At 32.6% G+C, this 20,916-nt stretch overlaps 3 protein-coding genes across 3 annotated transcripts; 1 reads left to right on the top strand and 2 right to left on the bottom strand.

Moving 5' to 3' along the window:
- Positions 1-707: 707 nt before the first annotated feature.
- On the bottom strand, positions 708-2,447 carry LOC106713539. Its single transcript, XM_014506352.2, has 4 exons — positions 2,279-2,447; positions 1,937-2,077; positions 1,445-1,598; positions 708-954 (listed from the first exon to the last, which is right to left on the bottom strand). Exons 1-4 carry the CDS (start codon positions 2,322-2,324, stop codon positions 822-824), a joined length of 474 nt encoding a protein of 157 aa, XP_014361838.2. The 5' UTR covers positions 2,325-2,447; the 3' UTR covers positions 708-821.
- Positions 2,448-3,755: 1,308 nt separating this feature from the next.
- LOC106713499 lies at positions 3,756-5,400 on the bottom strand. Its single transcript, XM_045678038.1, has 2 exons — positions 5,352-5,400; positions 3,756-4,892 (listed from the first exon to the last, which is right to left on the bottom strand). The coding sequence occupies exon 2, from the start codon at positions 4,785-4,787 to the stop codon at positions 3,756-3,758; it is 1,032 nt and encodes a 343-aa protein (XP_045533994.1). The 5' UTR covers positions 4,788-4,892; positions 5,352-5,400.
- A 953-nt stretch (positions 5,401-6,353) lies between these two features.
- LOC106713500 lies at positions 6,354-20,644 on the top strand. The gene is made up of 5 exons (XM_045678036.1): positions 6,354-6,468; positions 18,706-18,901; positions 19,329-19,445; positions 19,660-19,791; positions 20,457-20,644. The coding sequence occupies exons 1-5, from the start codon at positions 6,466-6,468 to the stop codon at positions 20,642-20,644; spliced, it is 636 nt and encodes a 211-aa protein (XP_045533992.1). The 5' UTR covers positions 6,354-6,465.
- Positions 20,645-20,916: the final 272 nt, after the last annotated feature.

Here is a 20,916-nt window from a genome sequence, read left to right as displayed (position 1 = left end):
AATACCCCTAACATGATTTCACTATTAATGCATTATTTTATATATTAAAAAGAGCTCCACTTATCACATCATTGTCAAGGAATGTATTACTGATTTTTTTATTATTTAACGTGTAAATTAAAACTGGCTGTAATTGCAGACATAAAATAATATCTCTGTCATTTCAAATGAATAAATCATGTACATTACATATATATGTATATGTAATATTAAATGCATCCCAGTTATATATGACTGTGACAGTAAAAACAATAAAAATATTTAAAATATATAAAATATTGTTATTTGTAGATAAATATAAAAAAAACTCAATCTTCATTACAGATTACATTTTACTGTTAAATAATCCATTCATAATGACTGTCTCCTCCACTGCCAAAAACATGGTCAAAAAGAAATCTTATTTTAGTTTTTCCAAAGAGTACGAGAGAAATTACATATTTTGCTAGTGTTATGGCAGTAGAAGCCCATGTTTATAAAAATCTATATAGATTTGGATGTATATTAAGTGTCTTTGTATATATCGACGCTGGAAAGCGTAAACGCTGTAACCCAGAAAGTATGAACTTTACAGGAGAGCCAAAATATGATAACTCGTGAGCTGATACGTCTACAAGCATGCGGTATTTAGCAATGTTGTGTAGTTTGTGCTAACCTATAATGAAATCATTATCGTTTGATAATGATTGAAATTATTAACATGTGAAAAACATATTCGCGATTTCAAGGGTTACAGCGTTTATGCTTTCCAGCGTCGATAAGAGATATCTATTGTATACTTACAACTAGCGTCAGTCTCATTTGTATTGCATGACTGACTATCAAAGAAGTATTTTGATCAATACCACAATACATGACAATGTCACCACAACAAATGAATTTGTAACATCTGATGCAGCATTACACCGATGATCCAGGAAACAGAAACACCAAATAGTTTCATCATACCAATCTCTGAAAATAACAAATCTTTATTGTTTCAATTATTTCCATTATTAAAAAACGTTTTTTTTTGTTACATAATGTTTTACTGCAATTTTAATATTGCATCTGCTAGAGCAGGGATCCCCAAACTATTTTGGACAAGTGACCCCCTTTTCCAAAATGAACCATTACCACAGACCCCCATAGCGAAATTACCTACTTTTAAGATCAATTATTATTAACATTATCCATTCTGACTTAGGTCAATAGAAGAAGACAGAGTGAGAATTAACAATGCTTTAAGTTCAATAGGGACCCCAGGGGGTCGATATTGACCCCTTTGGGAATCCCTGTGCTAGAGGATAACATCAAATCAAATTAAGTCCTTGTCTATAGGTGGTTTTTAGTAGTATTTCATTAACATCACACATAAATTCACCCATTGATCAAATTTAAAAATACAACACAATTCTACGATTTTCCATAATGAGGCAATGGACATTGACAATATAAAATTTACCTCTTAACATCTAGTTCTTTAATTGTATTGTTAACATAATTAGCCAAGTTAACATCTTTAGCGGCTGATCTGCAACCTTCATATGTGTCAGCTGGTATATCTGTTCTGAAAGGCTTGAAGTTGCTCAAACAATCTCTTGTTATAACTTCTTGAGCTGTAATAGCAAATCATAAACAAAATATAATATGGATTGAATATAGCCAACAAACATTAGTAGAATGTTCGGAGAATGCAAAGGAAAGCTTGTGACTTAAGTCTAAAAGCTAATATTTAAAATAAAAAAGCAAAGTTGCATTGCCTACCCTTAATGGAATAAGTCAAAGTAAGGGGATTTACAGAAAAAAAGAATTTTCCTCTTCCTGTCCTTTATATTTCCTGTCAAATCGTCTTCCCAGAGTTATGCTTTCTTTTTAAAATAAGGATGGAAAGAGTATATTATCTAGAACTAACAAAATGAATGAAAAAAAAAGAAATCAAGTTGAGCATCCTTACCTCCTTTTCTTTCTATCAATTTTACACAAACATCTTCCCTGTCAGGACAAGGATTCCCGAGGTAACCAATACCACGCCAGTTGAAGGGCTCGTTGCAGCCAGGCGTGGCTGCAGTACACTGATAACACCATATTGCCAAACCTGCACCAAAATACTAACCTTTATACAGTAAAATGTTAACATTCAAACATTTTATTACATGCAACTCATAACTGTAACACAAGGTCCCACCTTTAGTTAAAACATTATAATTAGAAAAAACTTTTAAAATCGAAAACACAATCGAAACTACGTTACAGTAAACCACACCCCTGTGTTTATGATTACAAAAACGTAACTTACATTCGCTGAATAACGAAACAAATAAAATTATTAATTGCTTCTTCATTATTGGGTAATTGTGGATAAAATTAGTTTTTTTATTATATTACATTGAGTTTAAAACTCGGTTTGTTTGAATTTTATTCAAAAACTAAACAAGCACAACATGAACCGATCAGTCATTGCAACAAACACAGAACACAGATTAATATTTAATTTAAAACGAAGGATACCGGCTCGGCCTAATGTTCACACCAGGCCAGCTCAGTAGGCCAGTCGCGCTGGCCTGTCATGGACGGTGTTCTCCACATTACGCCAGTCCAGTGTGAGGCGTGGCTTAGTAAAGACTACAGGGACAATATCGTCGAGAAAAAAAAATGTAATACGCTACATAAGCACGCCTTCAATTTAGTACTTCAGGAAATTGAAACAGAAATTAATTGAGTTAAATAATAAAAAAAAAAACCTTGGATAAGAAAGTAGATTAGTGCAAGAGATAAGGGCGGTCGGCTTTACTATTAAAGCAGCTCAAGGCGGAAGATCTGGCGTACCATAAATTACATTTTATAACTTCAAAAAGCAATTTTAGTTACCATTGTATCAAAAGGTATAACTTTTTCCATCGTAGTTGCATTACGGCTTTGGAGCTCTATTTTTAATATTTGCTTCCGTCACAGTTTTAACATAATATATTTTTACTCAAAAAAAAACAAAAATTGCAAATAACATTGACAGATTAAACAGTCTAGATAAAATAACAACGTGTGGTAACTATACAATTGTTTAGTCAGAACTGGACTGGCCTGTCCCAGACCGTCCACACTATGCCAGTTGCGGCGGAATGGCCGAACTGGCCTGAAAACTAGAACGCCATCCCAGTTATCGGTCAGACTGGCTTATTGACTTCCATGGGTGTCCACATTAGGCCAGTTGTATGTTTAGCGCTGATTTCGAGCGCGACTGGCTTACTGAACTGGCATAGTGTGAACGGGTTTTAAAAACATGAAGTTACGAACTCTATTTAATCTATGACCAACTTAATTTATGCGACCGGTAAAGCAATCATTTTGCCAAAACAACTTTGGTCAAGATATTCATCAAATATAAACTTTTTGTTCATTATACAAAGCCGCGAACTATCAACCATAAAACTATTACCATTTTATAATTCCAAATGTTGCATAGTAGGATTATAAATATTATGAATTATCGATATTTACTGTTTTACGATGGGGTTAGAAATATGCCTGCTGCAAAAATCCATTATAGGTAACATTTATAAACCAAAACCCATGCTATAAATCTAAGGCTAAAAATAAAAGGCCTTTAATAAAAACTTTTAACTGCAAATGCAAACGATATTGATAAAGACGGACTATTTATTATAACAACAGCATAAGTGACGATCAAGCACTATAGGAAACATGCAACTACTGTTCAAAAATTTTAAATGATATTTATTATACATACGTATATTAACGATTTATAATTAATTACGTTAAAATTCTTCTTCCTCCTTAGGAGGATTTTCGTCAGGGAATACTGCTGCCCTCAACATTGCAATATCATCTCTATTTAAATCAATACCTAATGTTCCAACCACATCTTCAATGCCAATGGTACCATCATTACTAAGGTCGACCTCTTTTATAAGATTTTCCAATATTTTCGGTGGTAATTTATGACCTTGTTTCAAAAGTAATTCCTTGAAAAATTCTCTATCAATCATACCAGTTTTATTGGGATCGAGAGATTGTAAAGCTAATCTTAGTTCTTCCTCGATGGGAATAGCTCTTTGCCTTATTGTTACTATTTTGACGAATTGTTCGAAGGTGATATGGCCGTCTGGGTGTGGGGGCCTAACACAAAATTCTATTAATTCTTGCAACTGTTCGGGTGTATAAGTCATGAGGAGCAAAGCTTTTAACATGTATATCAACTCTTTTTCAGTAATATAATTGTCTATGTCAGTGTAAGCTGGGTTATAATCTTGATAGATATCCCAAAGCTGTTCCACTTCAGCTAACTGATCATGTCGAAGAGCAAAGGGCGGTTTGAGAGCTTCTGTAGAATCTGTAAGATTATACGGCGCCGCGGGGTCCGGAGGTGGTTCTTCCACGAATTGCTCCTCTTCTTCTACAATGTCTTCAGTTACTTCAGCTTTTTCTTCCTTTTTCTCTTGTCTATTTTCTTCGCCTTCTATTGCTTGAGTCTCATCGGTTGGTTCATCCTGCAATACATTTTCGGTTTGATCAACATTTTCTTGCTGGTCTATATTTTCTAGCTGATCGACGTTTTCTTGCTGATCTACGTTTTCTTGCTGATCTACGTTTTCTTGCTGATCTACGTTTTCTTGCTGATCTACGTTTTCTGTATGTTCTACATTTTCTAGTTGTTCTACATTATCTGGCTGTTCGACATTTTCTGGCTGGTCTACATTTTCAGGCTGTTCCACATTATCAGTTTCGGTAGGTGCTATTTCAGATTTCACTTTGTCGATAGTTTCATTCTCAATTGCATCGTTTTCCATTATGTCATCACTTGTAATTTAATATAATTAGTCAGATTTTCATAACTTCAGTTCATACTAAGAATTTGTCTCCACATCTTGGTTTTCTTAAGTGCGACCTTAAAACTATAGTTAAATTTTCAGTTATTTGATCATAAAGATTGTGACTTTTTAAAGAAATGCTATCAAGAATATTGATAAATTCCTTTAAAAGCTCCTCTCGTACATCGTCTATAAAATTAAACATTGATATTACTCAAAATAAGTAAATGTATCATATACAAAGACCAATTAAAATTTGACATGTTGTCACTTATTTCTTTTTTTAATGATAAAGGCGTTAAATCAATATGATTATTTTTCAGTCAATGTGGTGAAATCAAATTAAAACTGTCTACACAAAAGAAATATTAAAAGACGATGTATGTAGGCATACATACATCGTCTGTAGGCATAGGCATTATTGACTATACCTGAAGAATGAAATACATACATTTCCGACATTTAGGAAATTAAGGCAGGTGAAGAGAAGAACAGGGATACATTATAGGGTTACATCAAAAGTATATGTAATTTCTACTTTACCGTACGTCTCCATTGCCGTCACAATCATAAAATATTGTGATCCCTCTTATTATCTTTGAAGATAACATAGATTACAAGTTTTTGTTCAGGCGTGTAAGCATTGAAAACCCACGGTTGCGAAGAATGAGCTTGAACACTGTAGAGTTTAAATTTATTTTCTGAGCTAAACAGAATACAGACAACAGAGAAGACTATAGTCAAACAAGTGAAAGACATACCGTTACAGTCAGTCAACGGGTATTGGTATTTCGGTAGTGGAATTCCACGGTAATAATAAATTTAGTATATGTCATGTACCAATCGTGTATGAGCCCTTCTATTGAAGATGAGACTTTAACAGAAAAGCTGTTGAGAATAAATTATATAAAACTTTATTTTCCATTAGTACGATGTATCGACATTTTGGGGATTCGAGGATTTTTAAAATTCATATTTAATGTTACTGCTTTCGATAACCATTCACAATATTAAAGAATCTCATTTTAAGTGATTGCGTTAGATTACAGTTTCGTATAAACAACTATTTTTTTACGTAATACACCGTAAATTACCTGAAAACTAATAACACTAAAAATAAATAACTTTCTAAGATCGCTAGACTATGCTCACTTGTTTACTACAAGTCCTTTTACCTATTTAGAAAACAATCCATGTATTTCCGAGCGGTATATAAAATGTTTCCGTATTTATTTGCAGTCAAGTACACGACGCATTGCTGACTGCAGCACTAATGCATGGACAAATAAACCATCTTACAACCTTCCGTACGATGTATAATATTATCTAGTATCTACATTAGTGGACGATAAACTAAATCAACGCTAGGTAATTCAAAAGTTCTAGTATCCCACGGCCAATGCTTTCATACAATGAATCACGTGCTTTTCGTTTGTGAAGAAAGAACGCGTCTATGTTGTGGTGAGTGGTGAGCGAGGATAGGTTAGACCAAGCGCGGCAAACGACAGAAGACAAGCCGCGCGGTTCCGTCGCGCATGCGCACTGGTTACCGCTTCGTTCACAGTTGCCGCGAAATAATACGAATACGATTTTTTTATCGAATTTGCGGTTATGAAAACTTTTACAGTAATACGGATAATATTTAGAAGAAATTAAAATGGTAAGTGATGATAGTTAAAATTTAATTTCTAAGAATAATTATTAAAAACTTACAACATACGTAAAATAAACTGAAAATTAATTAAGTCTAATAATGCGAAATTGGTTGTTATAACAACAAGTACTTACATATTTTGTACTTACATACTCGTATATTATGATTGTAACAATTTCATAGTAACAAACGTTTAACAATCAATGTATGTTTATTTCGTAAAAGATTTGGTTGTGTGTTTTTTTAATATTTTGTTTCTTATTTTTGATAAACCTAATATAATTTAAAAAAATTAAAACTCACACCCAAACATAGAAACAAATAGTAATTCCTCCTTAATGTTTTTGAATTAAAATAGGAGCGACAATAACAAAAAAAAAATCGTTTGAGATTTTTTAAAATTTTGAATTTGAAATTGATTTTGAGAATTTCGATGCGAGATTTTTGTCAATCAGATCATAAATTTAATGTAAGGATTTTTACTTTGTTTATATTGTAAGGAACAATAATTTTAAGGAAAATACAATTAGCCTGATTAGATTAAAAATTTAAACTTTGTCCATAGTTATTGTACTTAGGATTATTTTCTCAATAAAAAATTAAAATCAGAAAGAAGTATTCATTGTCTTATCTAATTCGAGTTGAATTAGGACATTGTTCAAAGCTTTAGAAAATTTACCGAATTACCCGACCTTCATCATTATGTCCCAGCTTATTTTACTATAAGAGGTCGGAACAGCACATTCTCGTCTCTCAAATCGATCTATAATTCGTCATTTAAATCGTAACTTCTTAATCATTTCTATTTTCACGCAATCCTATCATTTCTTGTAAGGCTCAGGTCTATAAAATATAACCCCCCAAGTTTATATATAAAACAGCTTTCCTCGTTTCTATAATTACAAATCTATGAAATGTACCTTTATTTAGCAAACTGTAGTAAGTAATAATTAAATATGACGAAAGAGTATTTATGCAGATGTTCTCGTTGCAAAAGATGCGTGTGAATGGATTTGTACGTTATTAGCGATAATTCCTTGCAGCAGAAAACGCTCACTTGGTAGGTAAACACGGTTAGACAACAAAATGTGTGAGATAAAGCTAAAAAGTAGTAATGCAATGCCTTTAAACCTTGATTAGTATTTGATCTTTAAATGTATTCGTTTAATTATATGTGTAACTGAAAATTTTAACCAATGAGCGGATTGTTTGGAAATTTTTTCTTTCGTAGTAGCCTAATGAAGTCAAAGACGATGCGATTCAAATATATTACACAAACTCGTTATATTCACTCAATAGGAACCCACTTTTTATAGAACTTTACAGTACTCATTCATTACAAATATTATTTGAACAAAAAATGTGTTTGTTTTATTCAAATAAAGTTTTTGTATTTTATGTGAAGTAAACACCTGTTGATCTTGTTGACGGAGATGAAAAGAATCAGTACCCATAGGCAAAGATGTAAACGAACAATGCTGTTCTAAAGTTATCACATGAAAATTGTCACAGTTGAGAATCAGCTTGAAATTGCATCTAAAGTCGAAGCTAAGAAACATAATATTGCGGTTGTCGAATGTGAAGGTAACGCCTACGATAAGTACTTCAACCAATGTTCAAAATTCCTGACGTAATTTTCAAACAAAAGTACTCTAATTGAAAGACAAATAAAATACTAGAAGTCATCATAGGTATCGTTACCAAATAAAACAGGACACCAATAAGAGACGTGACAAGGTTCTATGCATCTAAATTCGCAGTCACGTCACGCGTGATAAAATATTTGAATTTGAAACGTGCAAACAAATTAAGATTAGACCCGTGTTTATTTTTTAATTTCCTTATTATGTTATAATTCGATTTTGAATCCGTGGAATTACTTTAACCTTGAATACATATCGTGTGAAATACGGTATATCAGGAAGAGTAACAGCAGAAAACGAATAATTTCCACTTAATTCATTTACAACGATATTGTTATTTGATAAAATAGTTGATAAATACCTCTCAAATTTTTGGGTCGACATCTGATGACTACGTCTTTGAGAAATATTTTTGATCATCAATGTTCAGTCAGTCGACCGTTTGGGGTCTAAATAGGTTTACTTTTCTTAGCTCGATTTCCACTTCCGAAACATCTGAAAAAAAAAGAAGTTATCGCCTTTTATTTAGAGAGAATATATAGGATGATTTTGTATACTAAGTATTTCGGCATTAAAAAACCCACCATCAATATATTCACACAAAGGAATACATGTTTGCGTAGTAGAAAATTGATTGAAAACATTAACTGAATAAGAAATAATTGACCCAACAATCGATATTAAATCAATTTACGATAAACGTGAGGTTCGTGATAAAGATCGATCGAATTCCGAAAGGTATTGTTAATCTACAAATCTTTGACCTCAAAGCTCCGCCCGTGAACTGAGCATCGTAATAAAGCATCGGTAATTAGTGTTTTGCCAAACAGACAATATCTGTAGCACGCACTACGTGATGATCCTTGAGAGCTTATTTTAATTGACTTCCAACGATCACTATTAAGCAACCTTGTCATAGCTTTTATATTTATTTTGACGTCTATAATCATGTCAGAATTGATGCTTATTGTCTTAATGAGTACCTTTAAATTGATATCATTTGAATTTAATATCCGTTAACATTTATACAAGTGTAGTTTATACTAATTGATGTATTTTAATTGACTTCAAAAGTAAGAGGTTCTCAATTCGTACGTACGTTTTTGTGTCGAAGCTTTTGCTCACCGAACGACAGTCAAACGGTTGATTACCGAAAAGACATACGATTACGAAACTAAGTGAGAAAATTTTGAAGAAAGAAGGAAACTTTACTCAGTTGGTGATTAATAACACGATTTCCATACCATGGTAAATAACAGTATACAAAAGAAATAATATATCATAATATAAATAATATAATATATAAATAATATATATTATACTTCTTTTAGCTTTATTCAACTGCAAAAATGATAGACATCTTGAGCTTTTCTTTTCGGTCAAGTCAATGTCAGTAGCCATACTATGAACATTACTTACATGATTATATCGAACAATAAATGCTCCTATCTCTGTTTTTTTCAAAGAAAATGAGAGGGATGTCAATATGTTTTATATGGGTGTTCCGGCCATGGAAACCTACTGTTACAGTAATGTGCAATAAAACATGTCGAGAGAAGGTCACGATTGTACAATATATCAAAGTGATGCGTCTCAATGAAATATTTTTATCGCTTGTCGCTTGTGATCTAATTCTGACATGATTGTGACAGCTTGGTCTTATGGCATCTTTACGTAGGTTTTAACTGGTTTTGTTATCTTTGAAAATACAAACAACATCTTTCAATACAAATGTTAAGGTAGTAGAATTTCGCGCCAGGTTTTATTGAATATCAGGAAACGAAATATAAGCAACACTAGGCATAGATAAAAATTTATTATTTTCTTATACAAAATGAACATATACCGGAATATGCATTCATTCTTTTTTATTTAGCATCGGCTTATCAACGCCGTGGTCAGAATTTTTTTGAAATCGGAATTGGTCAATTTGTTAAATTTCAACAATTGTACTTTCAGTAGCTTATGCAAAACCAAAGCGGATCACAGAAATATATTAATTTCCTAGTTTACATAGCTTCCTAGATATGATTTAAGGTCAACTTCATCACATACCTATGTAATTAACAATATACAATATTATGTGACAGATTTAATATATAGCATTTGATATGTGCATTTATTTATGGTATAATAAATGGCACATTTCTTGAATATGACGTAGTTTTTAATTGACGGCAATATTATTTTTTCTGCAACTTTTAATTTTTTTTATGTAAGAAAATGCTAGACGTATAAAATTCTATTTTACTATGGGCGATGTCTAGATACGCCAGTCGATGATCAAGGTCTTGGGGGGGGGGGTCTTATTCGAAGTAGTTTATAGCTATTTTTAGCCGACTTCAAAAAGGAGGTTATACATTTTTCAATTCTTTCTCTACGCTTCCTGGCAACGCCCATAATATTACTATGGATTTACATTGTCGAAAATTATAGATAAAAACATACTATTGTCTGTGTTTTTCAAAGATACGTTTTTATATAAGTGGTTTGATAGTGGGAAGCTATAACCACGACAAATGTAGCTTAAGTGGTTGTGTCGATTGTCATTAAAAAAGGAGCTTGTTTTCTGATAGTAAAAAACACATTATAAACCTAGATTCTTGTTCTAAAGGTCTTGGGCAAAAGGTTTTACATAATAAATGTACAAATCACTTAGTAATATATCCTTCATCACACAATCAATAACTTTCGCTTTCAAATGATCTTGTATCCTGCATTACTAGTCTTAGTAGTAAGGTCTGCATCTTAAATCTTGGTCCAGGTTAATTATTATAGCGAGTTATAATATATGTATTTAAAAGCTTTCTCCTTCTTCTTCAGCTGCTATCTTCTATTCAAGATGGCGATTATCATAGCCTCTGACACTACAGCTCTTAATAGAGCACATATGATTTCATTATATATAGCACTGGTACAATTGCACTATAAGAAAAAAATATATAAAAACAAAACGAAAAAGATGTTCCGTTAATTTATTTTGAAATATTAGACAACGCATCTTTGCACAAGTTACTTTCATAAAATATGCCGCCAGTATTTTCTCTAGTCTACGGCGTACAAACAATAAGTCAATTACAACGAAACACCCATGTACAAATACAGCTAAAGTACCAGGGGAACATGAATCTTTTAATAAAATTATCGTATTTATTTATCTACTTAAACTTTAGGTTCTTTATAAACTATAGTCTATAGTCTTACATAACAGTTTTCCTGTGTCCAGTTTTATTACTCTTTGATGAGCGCTACTAAAGTTTAATAAACATCGTCTACATAGAAAAAGTTAATTGTATACGATAGAAAAAGTGCCTTCGGAAAAGTGTTATTATATTATTATATTTATGCATTAATCTTGCGTAGTAAAGAATCAAAAAATGAATGTATATTTTGATAAAGAATACTGTAAAGAATTGGGAAAATATTAATGTACTTAAGTTGCCATTTGGAATAATTAACCTCAAAAAAAGCAGTAGTTATGTTTATTTATTCACTAGCTGTCGCTCGCGGCTCCGTCTGAACGGAATTAAATAAAAACGTAATAATAGCCTATGTGTTCTTCCAGACTATGTTCTACATCTGTGCCAAATTTCATCAAGATGCGTTGAACCGTTCCGGAGATACCTGCAAACAAACAACCATCCTAACATCCCAATCTAAACATTCGCATTTATAATACTAGTAAGATTTGGTTCCTAATTAACAATTTCTCTCTCCGCTTGAAAGTTACAAGTCATCCTTACTTGTGCTTTATTTCGTGTATTGTATAATGTTTAAACGTATTGAAGTCTTGCCTACAAATATTTTATGCTGTAAATGCGGAATTTACACTGCGCATAAACTGTTGTTTTCGAGCCAAACCACTGACCCAATTTATCACTGATTAAATTTCGGAACCTTCTTCATTTAACTTAAAATTATTGATTGACTAACCAATAAGTACAAAGTGATTAAAGTAACTGATGAATCACATAATATTATAAATATAAATGTATCCATGAATTATTTATAACTGTCTTGAGGTATATTGCAAGGTATATAACAAGGTCTGGTATATAATAAAAATGCATTTCTGACCTTTAAACGGAAACGAACCATTTATGTTATCTATACCTATCCTACATTTAACTAACAACTACCTGAATCATACAGTTTCATCAGTTTTTGTTGTTCATTGTCAGCTCCTCAGGATCTGGCAGATAGGCAGCTGATAGGCTGACTTTCAAATAGACTAGCTATTCATAATATTGAAAGTTAATAATATAAAAAGAAAGTGAAACCCACAATTAGTAGTCTAAGTGTTCTTCCAGACTATGTTCTACATCTATGCCGAAATTCCGGATTTCGACTTCCAGAGATACGTAATAACAAACATCCATACATTTCTCTATCTCTTAAAAATATACTACTAATATAACAAAGATAAGCATATGTCTTAGCAGACGTGTTTTAGTAAAAAAGTCACATTTAGATTGACCCGTTCAATTTTCTCCGTTTATTAACCGACTTCATAATATAAAAGTTGAAGATGGCAAGGAGCTAAAATGATCGTTAGGAAGCTCGGAATCGACCTTTGTAATTTTTCCGGGTGAAAGTATGGGAGTGGCGAGTGCCGTCGTGGACCACGGATTATTGAGGCCCCATCGTATCTCGTGAGATGTTACGTATTGTATCATATACATTGACAAACTGCGTATATCAGGTCAGTGCTGCTCGATTTTATACGCCACTACAATATTAACAAAAGGATTTATGTACAACTGCATAATCATACCATATTAAGTTTGTCATAGTCTATTGTGTAGCAGAATCTGCTTTTTTTTATACATACATATAACACAGTGATAGACGCCAGCAACAACAGCATCGGTTGCACGAATGTGCCAGTTGAAATACCACGACCACACAGAAGACAGGCGTCAAGTGGAATCAATTCCGGATATCGTGTGATGTATCGCTTTCCCTTCCCAACCTTTTCTTATAGGATAGTATGTGAAGGGGATGTTATTTTGGCATAGAAAGGGACGCATAGGAAAGGAAAATATCCTCTTTCTGAACGTCTCTCCCTCCATCTATTAAAGGTAACTTACGAGATTCAAAAAATTTAAATCGAGGTAACATTAAACGCAAATCACGTGAACCATCTCATCAAATTGCAGACTCCGCTCCAATTGGCATGTGAAGGGCTGCATTCTGTTATTTATGTCCCATATTGTTTTCACTACGAATGCCTACAGTACCTTCATATCAGTAAGCACAGTGACATACAAAATTTGACTTTAAAAACTAGTAGTTAAGAATCAAGTTCGCTACTTCAAAAAACAGATGACATGAGATCACCGGCAATTTCACACGATTAGAATATATTGAAATTGGCCCAGTTTTAAATAGTGTATTGTCTTCATCGATACTACAAAAGGAGGTTTACAATTAACAGTAAATAACATTATGTACATATCTTACATTTGGAGTTGTAGCTATCAAAACTGTTTTGTCACCACTACATATTTGTCAAAGGTTATCTCGAATTAAACCAGTTGAGATACAGAAATTCATACACAAAACCATAAAGGGTTCAATGCCTTGCAATTGTCATAAAACGGTCCATTTTGGTCATTATGATGTCTTGTTATATCCGAAAAAGGAATTTTAAAACATAAGTTACAATGACACGTGTTTTAAAGTTGGTTTCTGAGGCCAAAATCTCTGTATAAAACATATTTTTATCTCGGTTTTGTCAAAGATAATGTGAAGGATAATGAAATGTTTTACAGGGATCAGGTCTCAGAAACCAACAATTACTGGGTTATACATTTGCGATTCCATCTTCTCCTCTATCTAAAAAATAGTAAAGTAATAGTATTACTATAAGTATTATTAATTTTTTAAAGTTACTTTTTTACGCAAAAAAAGTAAACTAATTTGCACCAGGGTGTTAACATATTTTAAAATTGTTACCCAGGTAGATATAACCAATCTTGCTCATTTCGCATTCATTTAAAGTGAAATTTGTAACCATAGTACTTTTTATATTATTGCATTTCATATTATAATTTTAAGTTCGTCATTTATTTGAAACATCTTTTCAAAACTGAATTTTGTAAAACACCGTACAATGAAATAGCATATATACTCATGTATACTTTGTCCAAGCCTTTCTCTTGCCATATTGATAAGCGTAGGTTAAGAGAAGGGAGAACTGGTGAACCTGTAATTTGTTTTGACGCAAAAAAGCTTAGATCACAATTTCTTTTACCAAATTAATTTGCCACAATAAATACTTCATTCAAAATATTTTTACGTATTCACAATCAAGGTAGACACTTTGAATTAATGTGTTATGAAATATAAAAGTGCCCGTGAATGAAAAGAATTGCGCTGACAGCAATATTATTGAGCAATATAATTTGAACTATCAAATTAGTTAGCTTTTAAAACATCAGTAGCCTTAGTTATGTATAAGTTAGTTGTTGTTGAGTATATAATTTAATTTGTATCCATAATCTTCGTCCTCAAGAAATTTGCAAAAAACCTGAAATACTTAGGTACTAAATTATTTGTTTTGAAAAGTGTGTTCATTTGTTTTCTTCTAAAATATCTGCAAAATTTCACGTCTCAGGTCCCAATAAATGCGGTCAAACAAATTACAATATAATTTCTCCTTCCTTATCCTCTTTAAGTTTCTTGAATCGTAGTGTAGAAGCAAAGTAACTGTGACACGTAACGCAAGCGATTATGCGATTTTACTCCTCGTTCTCTGACGGTAAGTTCGGATATAACGAGTGGTTTTAAGATAGTGTTCATTTGAATCTCGTAGGCTCTTGTCCTTGGTACATCTGATTCGGCTTCGTGACCATTCATATGCCCACGCAATAAATGCTCGTGATATACTTTTGCCAACTTGGTCTCTTTGTAATTTACGAATCACCTATTGCACAAGGAACTTTGGTCTAGAGACCGAAGATTTAAGTGACAGTATACCAAAAATCTCAAAATCAGAAATTGTGCGTAACCTTATTAAATTTGTTAAATGACCTCTATTTCAATTTTTTGAAGGAAAAATGAAATGTCTGATATGGAAATAAGTAGCAAGGTCCAGTTATCAATTAATTGTAGTAATCGTTACTTAAGTACAAACGGTTTTGCAACACAAAAACCAATCAAGCGAAGTCGTGTCTCATCACTAAAATGCAGAGAAGGTGCACCACATCGATTACTCTCGGAATCGAGAACATATATTTCGCAACACAAATGATCTGTGTCGGTCTTGATAATTAGCTGCCGTGGTGTCTGTAGTCACGATGTGGTGAGCCGCTTGTTATGTGGTGGGATGTATTCATGTGAATTAACCGATATTGGTTGATTTTACACATAATGTAAATCCAATGTAAACAATAGAATAACACGTTCGTAGGAAACATGTTCACTAATTTACATAATGAAAACATTAACACCATATATTAAACTAAAGCAACAAGGTCAAAAGGTTAAGGTGTGAAAGAATTTCTTCACCCACAAAATGCGAAACTGATTGATGAATTAATTAAAAGTTATGATTAATTAATCGTTAATGGTTGTTGATTTGTAAGAATATTATAATATAATCTATTAAATGATAACAATACATTCATTAGTAATTGACTATCAAATACTATAACATAAAGTATGTTATCATGATCTATACAGTTAATAATATTGGAGTATCTGTAGGTAATCATAAGATCATTTTTAAAAGTTTCGTCTGTCTGTCTGCCCGCAAGTTAATTGACGATCGATTTTGACGGGACATTCACTGGAAGCTGATGTGTGCGGGCATGTTATAGGCTACTTTTTTTATTTCACGCTGACGAAGTCATTAATGTTACATAAATCATCTTCGTATAATGCGTTAACATCTATAAAATATCTAGAGGAGGAGTTGAAAACATGTGTGTTTTTGCAGTTGAACCCCACAAAGTCAAATAAAAATCTTAATGGAAAGATGCTACCGTGTGACTCTATCGTGATTATAACGTGAATTACGATGGTTAATTTTCCGCATAACGGATAAACATCAAGACCTGTCCACTTAATGATAAATTAATCTCTGCTCTTACGTAAATGACATTTGCTGAATGTATGACGAATGAAATGTTTCTGAGGATCCATGATAATAATCAAGTCTCATTTCTTTTATACTAATCCATGTTAGATATGATGAACGCTTAAATATAAATAATTGTAACATTGTTGTTTACATACAAACAGTAATGTTATAATTAAAAACCTCTGAACAAATAATATCTAAATATTTTTTTTAGTAATAAGCAATAAGCATAAAGATGACTGTAATTTGTAAGCTCTCTATAGTTATAGTGCTTGTTTAATTTAAAATAAAATAACCTGTTGCTGGTTAGTTACAACTTGCATTTTTGCAAGCTTAAACTTTGACTTTAAGAAAACAAAAATCAAAAATTAATAGAGTAATTAACCAAAAAGATAATTTCGCATGTTTTATTTTGGTAAAGATTTGATATTTCAAATGTTACTGACGCCTTTTCTTATATCAAAGAAGTATCAAGAACCTACTTATAACCTTCAGACTTAACATATGTTAACCTTTTTAATTTTTAATTATTAACGGCTACTACTTCAATTCGATGTAGCTAGTCTCATTAAAAATTAAACTTCCTGTATGCTGTTTCCTATATTAATTACTAATATCATAAATGCAAAAATTTTGATGAATGGATGGATCGATAGATCTCGCCGAAATTTATTATATGAAGAACATAGTCTGGAAGAATACATAGGCTACTTATTATGTCTTTTATTAATTCCGCACTAACGGAGTCGCGGTCGACAGCTAGTATGTATATAGATGCGTAAATTCCTCATATCATTTACTTTAATTTATATTATAAACACGATTTCACACCTGTTGATACTCCGTAATCAAAATAATAACGTAATTTTGATTCTTCTAAAGTATTTAGACAGGGTTGCCTCTCAAAAGATTCTTGAGTAAATTTAATACAATTGTTGTTTTTACAGTTCAAAAATAAGATAAAAAGCTTTCAATAAATTTTTAACATGGGAAAATACGTTAGTTAGGCTTGTAGTTGATTTGCCTAAAAACTAGTCCATCTAATAGAGATTAATAATTTCATTTCTATTACCCGCACGAATAGTATCACTTTATTTTATTACTATTATCCACTTTAGGGCTACTCTAATTGTTGCAATTCCGACTTTTAAACTAGAAAAACAAAAAAAATTGTTAATTAAATATTGTTTAAGAGGCAACCCCGAACGACGCATCCGTATTTTAGTAACAAAGAATTACACGTGATAATGACAGTCTCACCTTGTAGCAATGCTGATCTCGTATTAGTTGGGTCTATTAAGCTTTCGAGCGTCAAGATCTATTTGTTAGGCGGAAGGTCACGGTTCAATGGGCTGTTTCGTCACATCACGCGCACTTGCTACTTTAAAACTTCTTTTAATGCAAGAAGAATTTAAAAAAAAACATTTTAAAGTAAATTAATCCAGTCTAACGTCATTAAAAATAAAAAGACAACTTATATTTTATATTACCGACATTTTAGAAAACTTACATGCGGCTTGTTTGATTTTCGCAACATAATCATTGCTCGAGTAATGGATATTGCAAACGTAACGGCCAGCTCTAAAGCTAAACCATCATGTTGAGGGATATTTCACGAAGGTTATTTATGGTACTATGTTAGAACTAGTGACTTGTGACCTATTGCACCTAACATTAAACCATAAACATAGGGTCTTCATCTTGCCTCAGTAATGGTAATCTGTAAAGGAAAGGTGATATTGTTATCTAAATAACTATGTGCATAATAAGAAACGCCACGCGCTGTCTGTCTGTCACATAAATACTGTTAGCATCATTGTTTTCTAGACAAAAGAATTTGAACGTAATTTACTTTCATCTTTTACGGTTGTAGTTTTAATAATGACCCACAAATATTGTCTATTTATAAACTTTTCTTTTTCTCCAAACCAAGTATCAAACGTAATGTATTTAACGCTCATTTTAATAGCGTTTAGGTAGCATTAATTGCGGTTAGATTTAGAAGAATAAGGATAATTCCGATTTAAAATATTACCAGTAAAACATTTACTGGTAATATTTACTTTTTTATACTTTTTTATTTACTGGTATAGCTCCAAGTATCTTCGCGTAACAAATGTGAATTTTAAAACATCTTATCAATGAACTGAATCTAACTAGATATACTCGTACTTATAGGACAATTCGACTTGTGCAGAATTTCATAAACGAAAGGAAAACATAGATCACCTTATCATAACATCCAATTTTAAGATAATATACCCTCGTAAAAAAAACTACAAAAGCTTTTAAAGGTGTCAGTCCTAATAATAATGACTAATCACTATTAAATATTCCAATATAATTAATATTCAATGCAACAACCACTATGTAGCCTGGAGCTGTTTCACGCTTTCTGTGGAAACGCTTAATAAAATAACAATGTAAAGATGGAGAGACTTGATCACTAAATTAAAAGTATAACCAAGAAAAAACATTAACATACCTGTACATGAAACTATTTTCGTATTGCAGAGACCGCTGAACAAATTCTCTGGCGTTTGCAGTCTGTTTGTGTGTTTGGCACAAATGACAGCAAGCGGTATGGCGGGAACGCAGTTCTCTTCGCACGTGAGCGTCAGTACGCCGTCTAGAAGCTTCTCGCATGGCGTCGGCGATCCATTGCAAGTGCCACCGGCACAACTCAAGTCAAAGTATAGAAACTTTAGAAGTAAGAGAAAGTTTTCTTTTCTAATATAAAATGGTGTTCGATGCTCTGGTCAAGAGGTAGTGCACAGGATAAATGCGGCTGGAGATTGTTGCGATCAATGGCCGAGGTTCATGTCCAGTAGCCGAAAACCATAGGCTAAGGAATTAGAAGAACAAGAATTTGTTATTGATGAACGAATGTATTAAAGCAAGTGATTCACGATCACAAGATGTTAAATTACCCATGCTTTGATATTACACAATTTCGAAAGGCTCTGTCCGTTCCGATGGACGATTAGGTAAACTATAAAAAATCTATATTTTACCGTGTATAAAGTTTTGGGAAAGTGGACGTACAGCCAGTACAGGCTTAATCTTGAGAGTATTATGTGTACCTACTGATTCAGCTTCATTGTTATACGAAGGATAATGATTTCTTTGTGTTTTAGGACCGGCATTTTCTGAAGACTTCGGATATCCGAGAGTGAAACCGGCAATACCATTTGTTCATGAAGACATAATCCGTCCCAACAACGGCTATAGTGCATCACGACATAACTTCTTTGGTAAGGTTACGGGCCTTAGTTGTGTTGTAGTTATTACGGAACACCCTGTGTATTTGTAAAAAAGCAACGTCTGTTATACTCTTTAACACTTTAAATTCATCTGTCGGCAAAATCGTTCGCCGCACCTGTTTTTTTTTTATATTTAAAAGATGGGGAACTGTTGACGAAAAATAACAAGCTAAGTGCTTTGCACTTTTGCTTTGTTTGAATTCAGATGCACCAATACCCGTATTGCCGCCGTCGCCATACAAAGTTGATTCCCCGGACCCGGAATCCCTATGGCCGGAAGGCCTATTCGTGCCACCATTGACCCCACCCCGCTTTGGATTACGAAGGGTTGACGCCCGTAAGGTTTTATCGAAATTGATTTAATTAAAAATTTAATTAAGCTAAAATATAAATTAAGTATTCTAGTTCTGATAACAAAAGGCAACCAGGTCCATAACCGAATCCATACGTTTATACATATTAATAAAATTTGAGTGGTTGTGTGTAACATGTTGGACAAAAATATATTAAGTTTCGTACACATATATTTGTGTTGCTGATAGCGAAAAAAACATTTTTTTTTTTGTCTGTCTGTATGTATGCCGCAAGGCCGCGTTTGTTTTGGGTAATCTCCGGAACGCCTGGACCGATATTGACGGAACTTGGACGGGAAGGTAGCCGATGCACTGGCATATTATAGGCTAATATTTTATTTCTGCGCTGACGAACTCTCGGGCGACAGCTAGTGTATTAATAAATTTAGTAAGACTTCTTTAACATTCATAGGTGTTTAAATTATACTTTTTTTTTTTAAATAGTTGTACAATGAACTTTTTTAAATCATTTTTGAGATTTGTCGAAAACACTGCAACAGTTTTCATGCATATTTTAATATGCGTTTGTACCATGAACTGCATTTTAGTGGCTCAAAGCCTTTGATAATTTACACAAAACCATAGCCACAATTAATTTCTCATTTATACCTTCGTTTGCTATCGCTTAAGTTACTTATTTATTTTTCAGATAATTTACTCGATCCATACTTATTAGATGGCTCGGAAGCTGTCGCCGCAGTGAGGAGGGCGGACCATCATGGCCATTACTTCTTCCACGATATACCTCACATAGAATCGTTACTCGCGAACCAAGACCTCAGAGTGAAGAACAACTTGAAGCCACATCGAATCGGAAGCATTCGCCGCACTCAGTAATAAATCACTCAGAACTCAGTAATAAATAAAAAAAAACAAAAAAATATTTATATGTAAAAATTATAAAAATAGTCATTATTATACATATGAATAAATAAAAGATTACCTCCATTGGTTTTTTTTATTTTTATAATATAAAAAAATCGTCGTCAAAATAAATATAAGGCAAAGGTTTTATGTGCTATATTATTGTCTTTATTAAAGTGAATAATTTGTACAATAACTAAATAAGTACATTTGAGTATATTGTGTTTATAAATTCGAAAATTGTA

The sequence above is a fragment of the Papilio machaon genome, chromosome 5 (genome assembly GCF_912999745.1).
Source record: "Papilio machaon chromosome 5, ilPapMach1.1, whole genome shotgun sequence".
NCBI classification, from domain to species: Eukaryota; Metazoa; Arthropoda; class Insecta; order Lepidoptera; family Papilionidae; genus Papilio; species Papilio machaon.
This window is presented reverse-complemented; position numbering and strand designations above follow the sequence as displayed.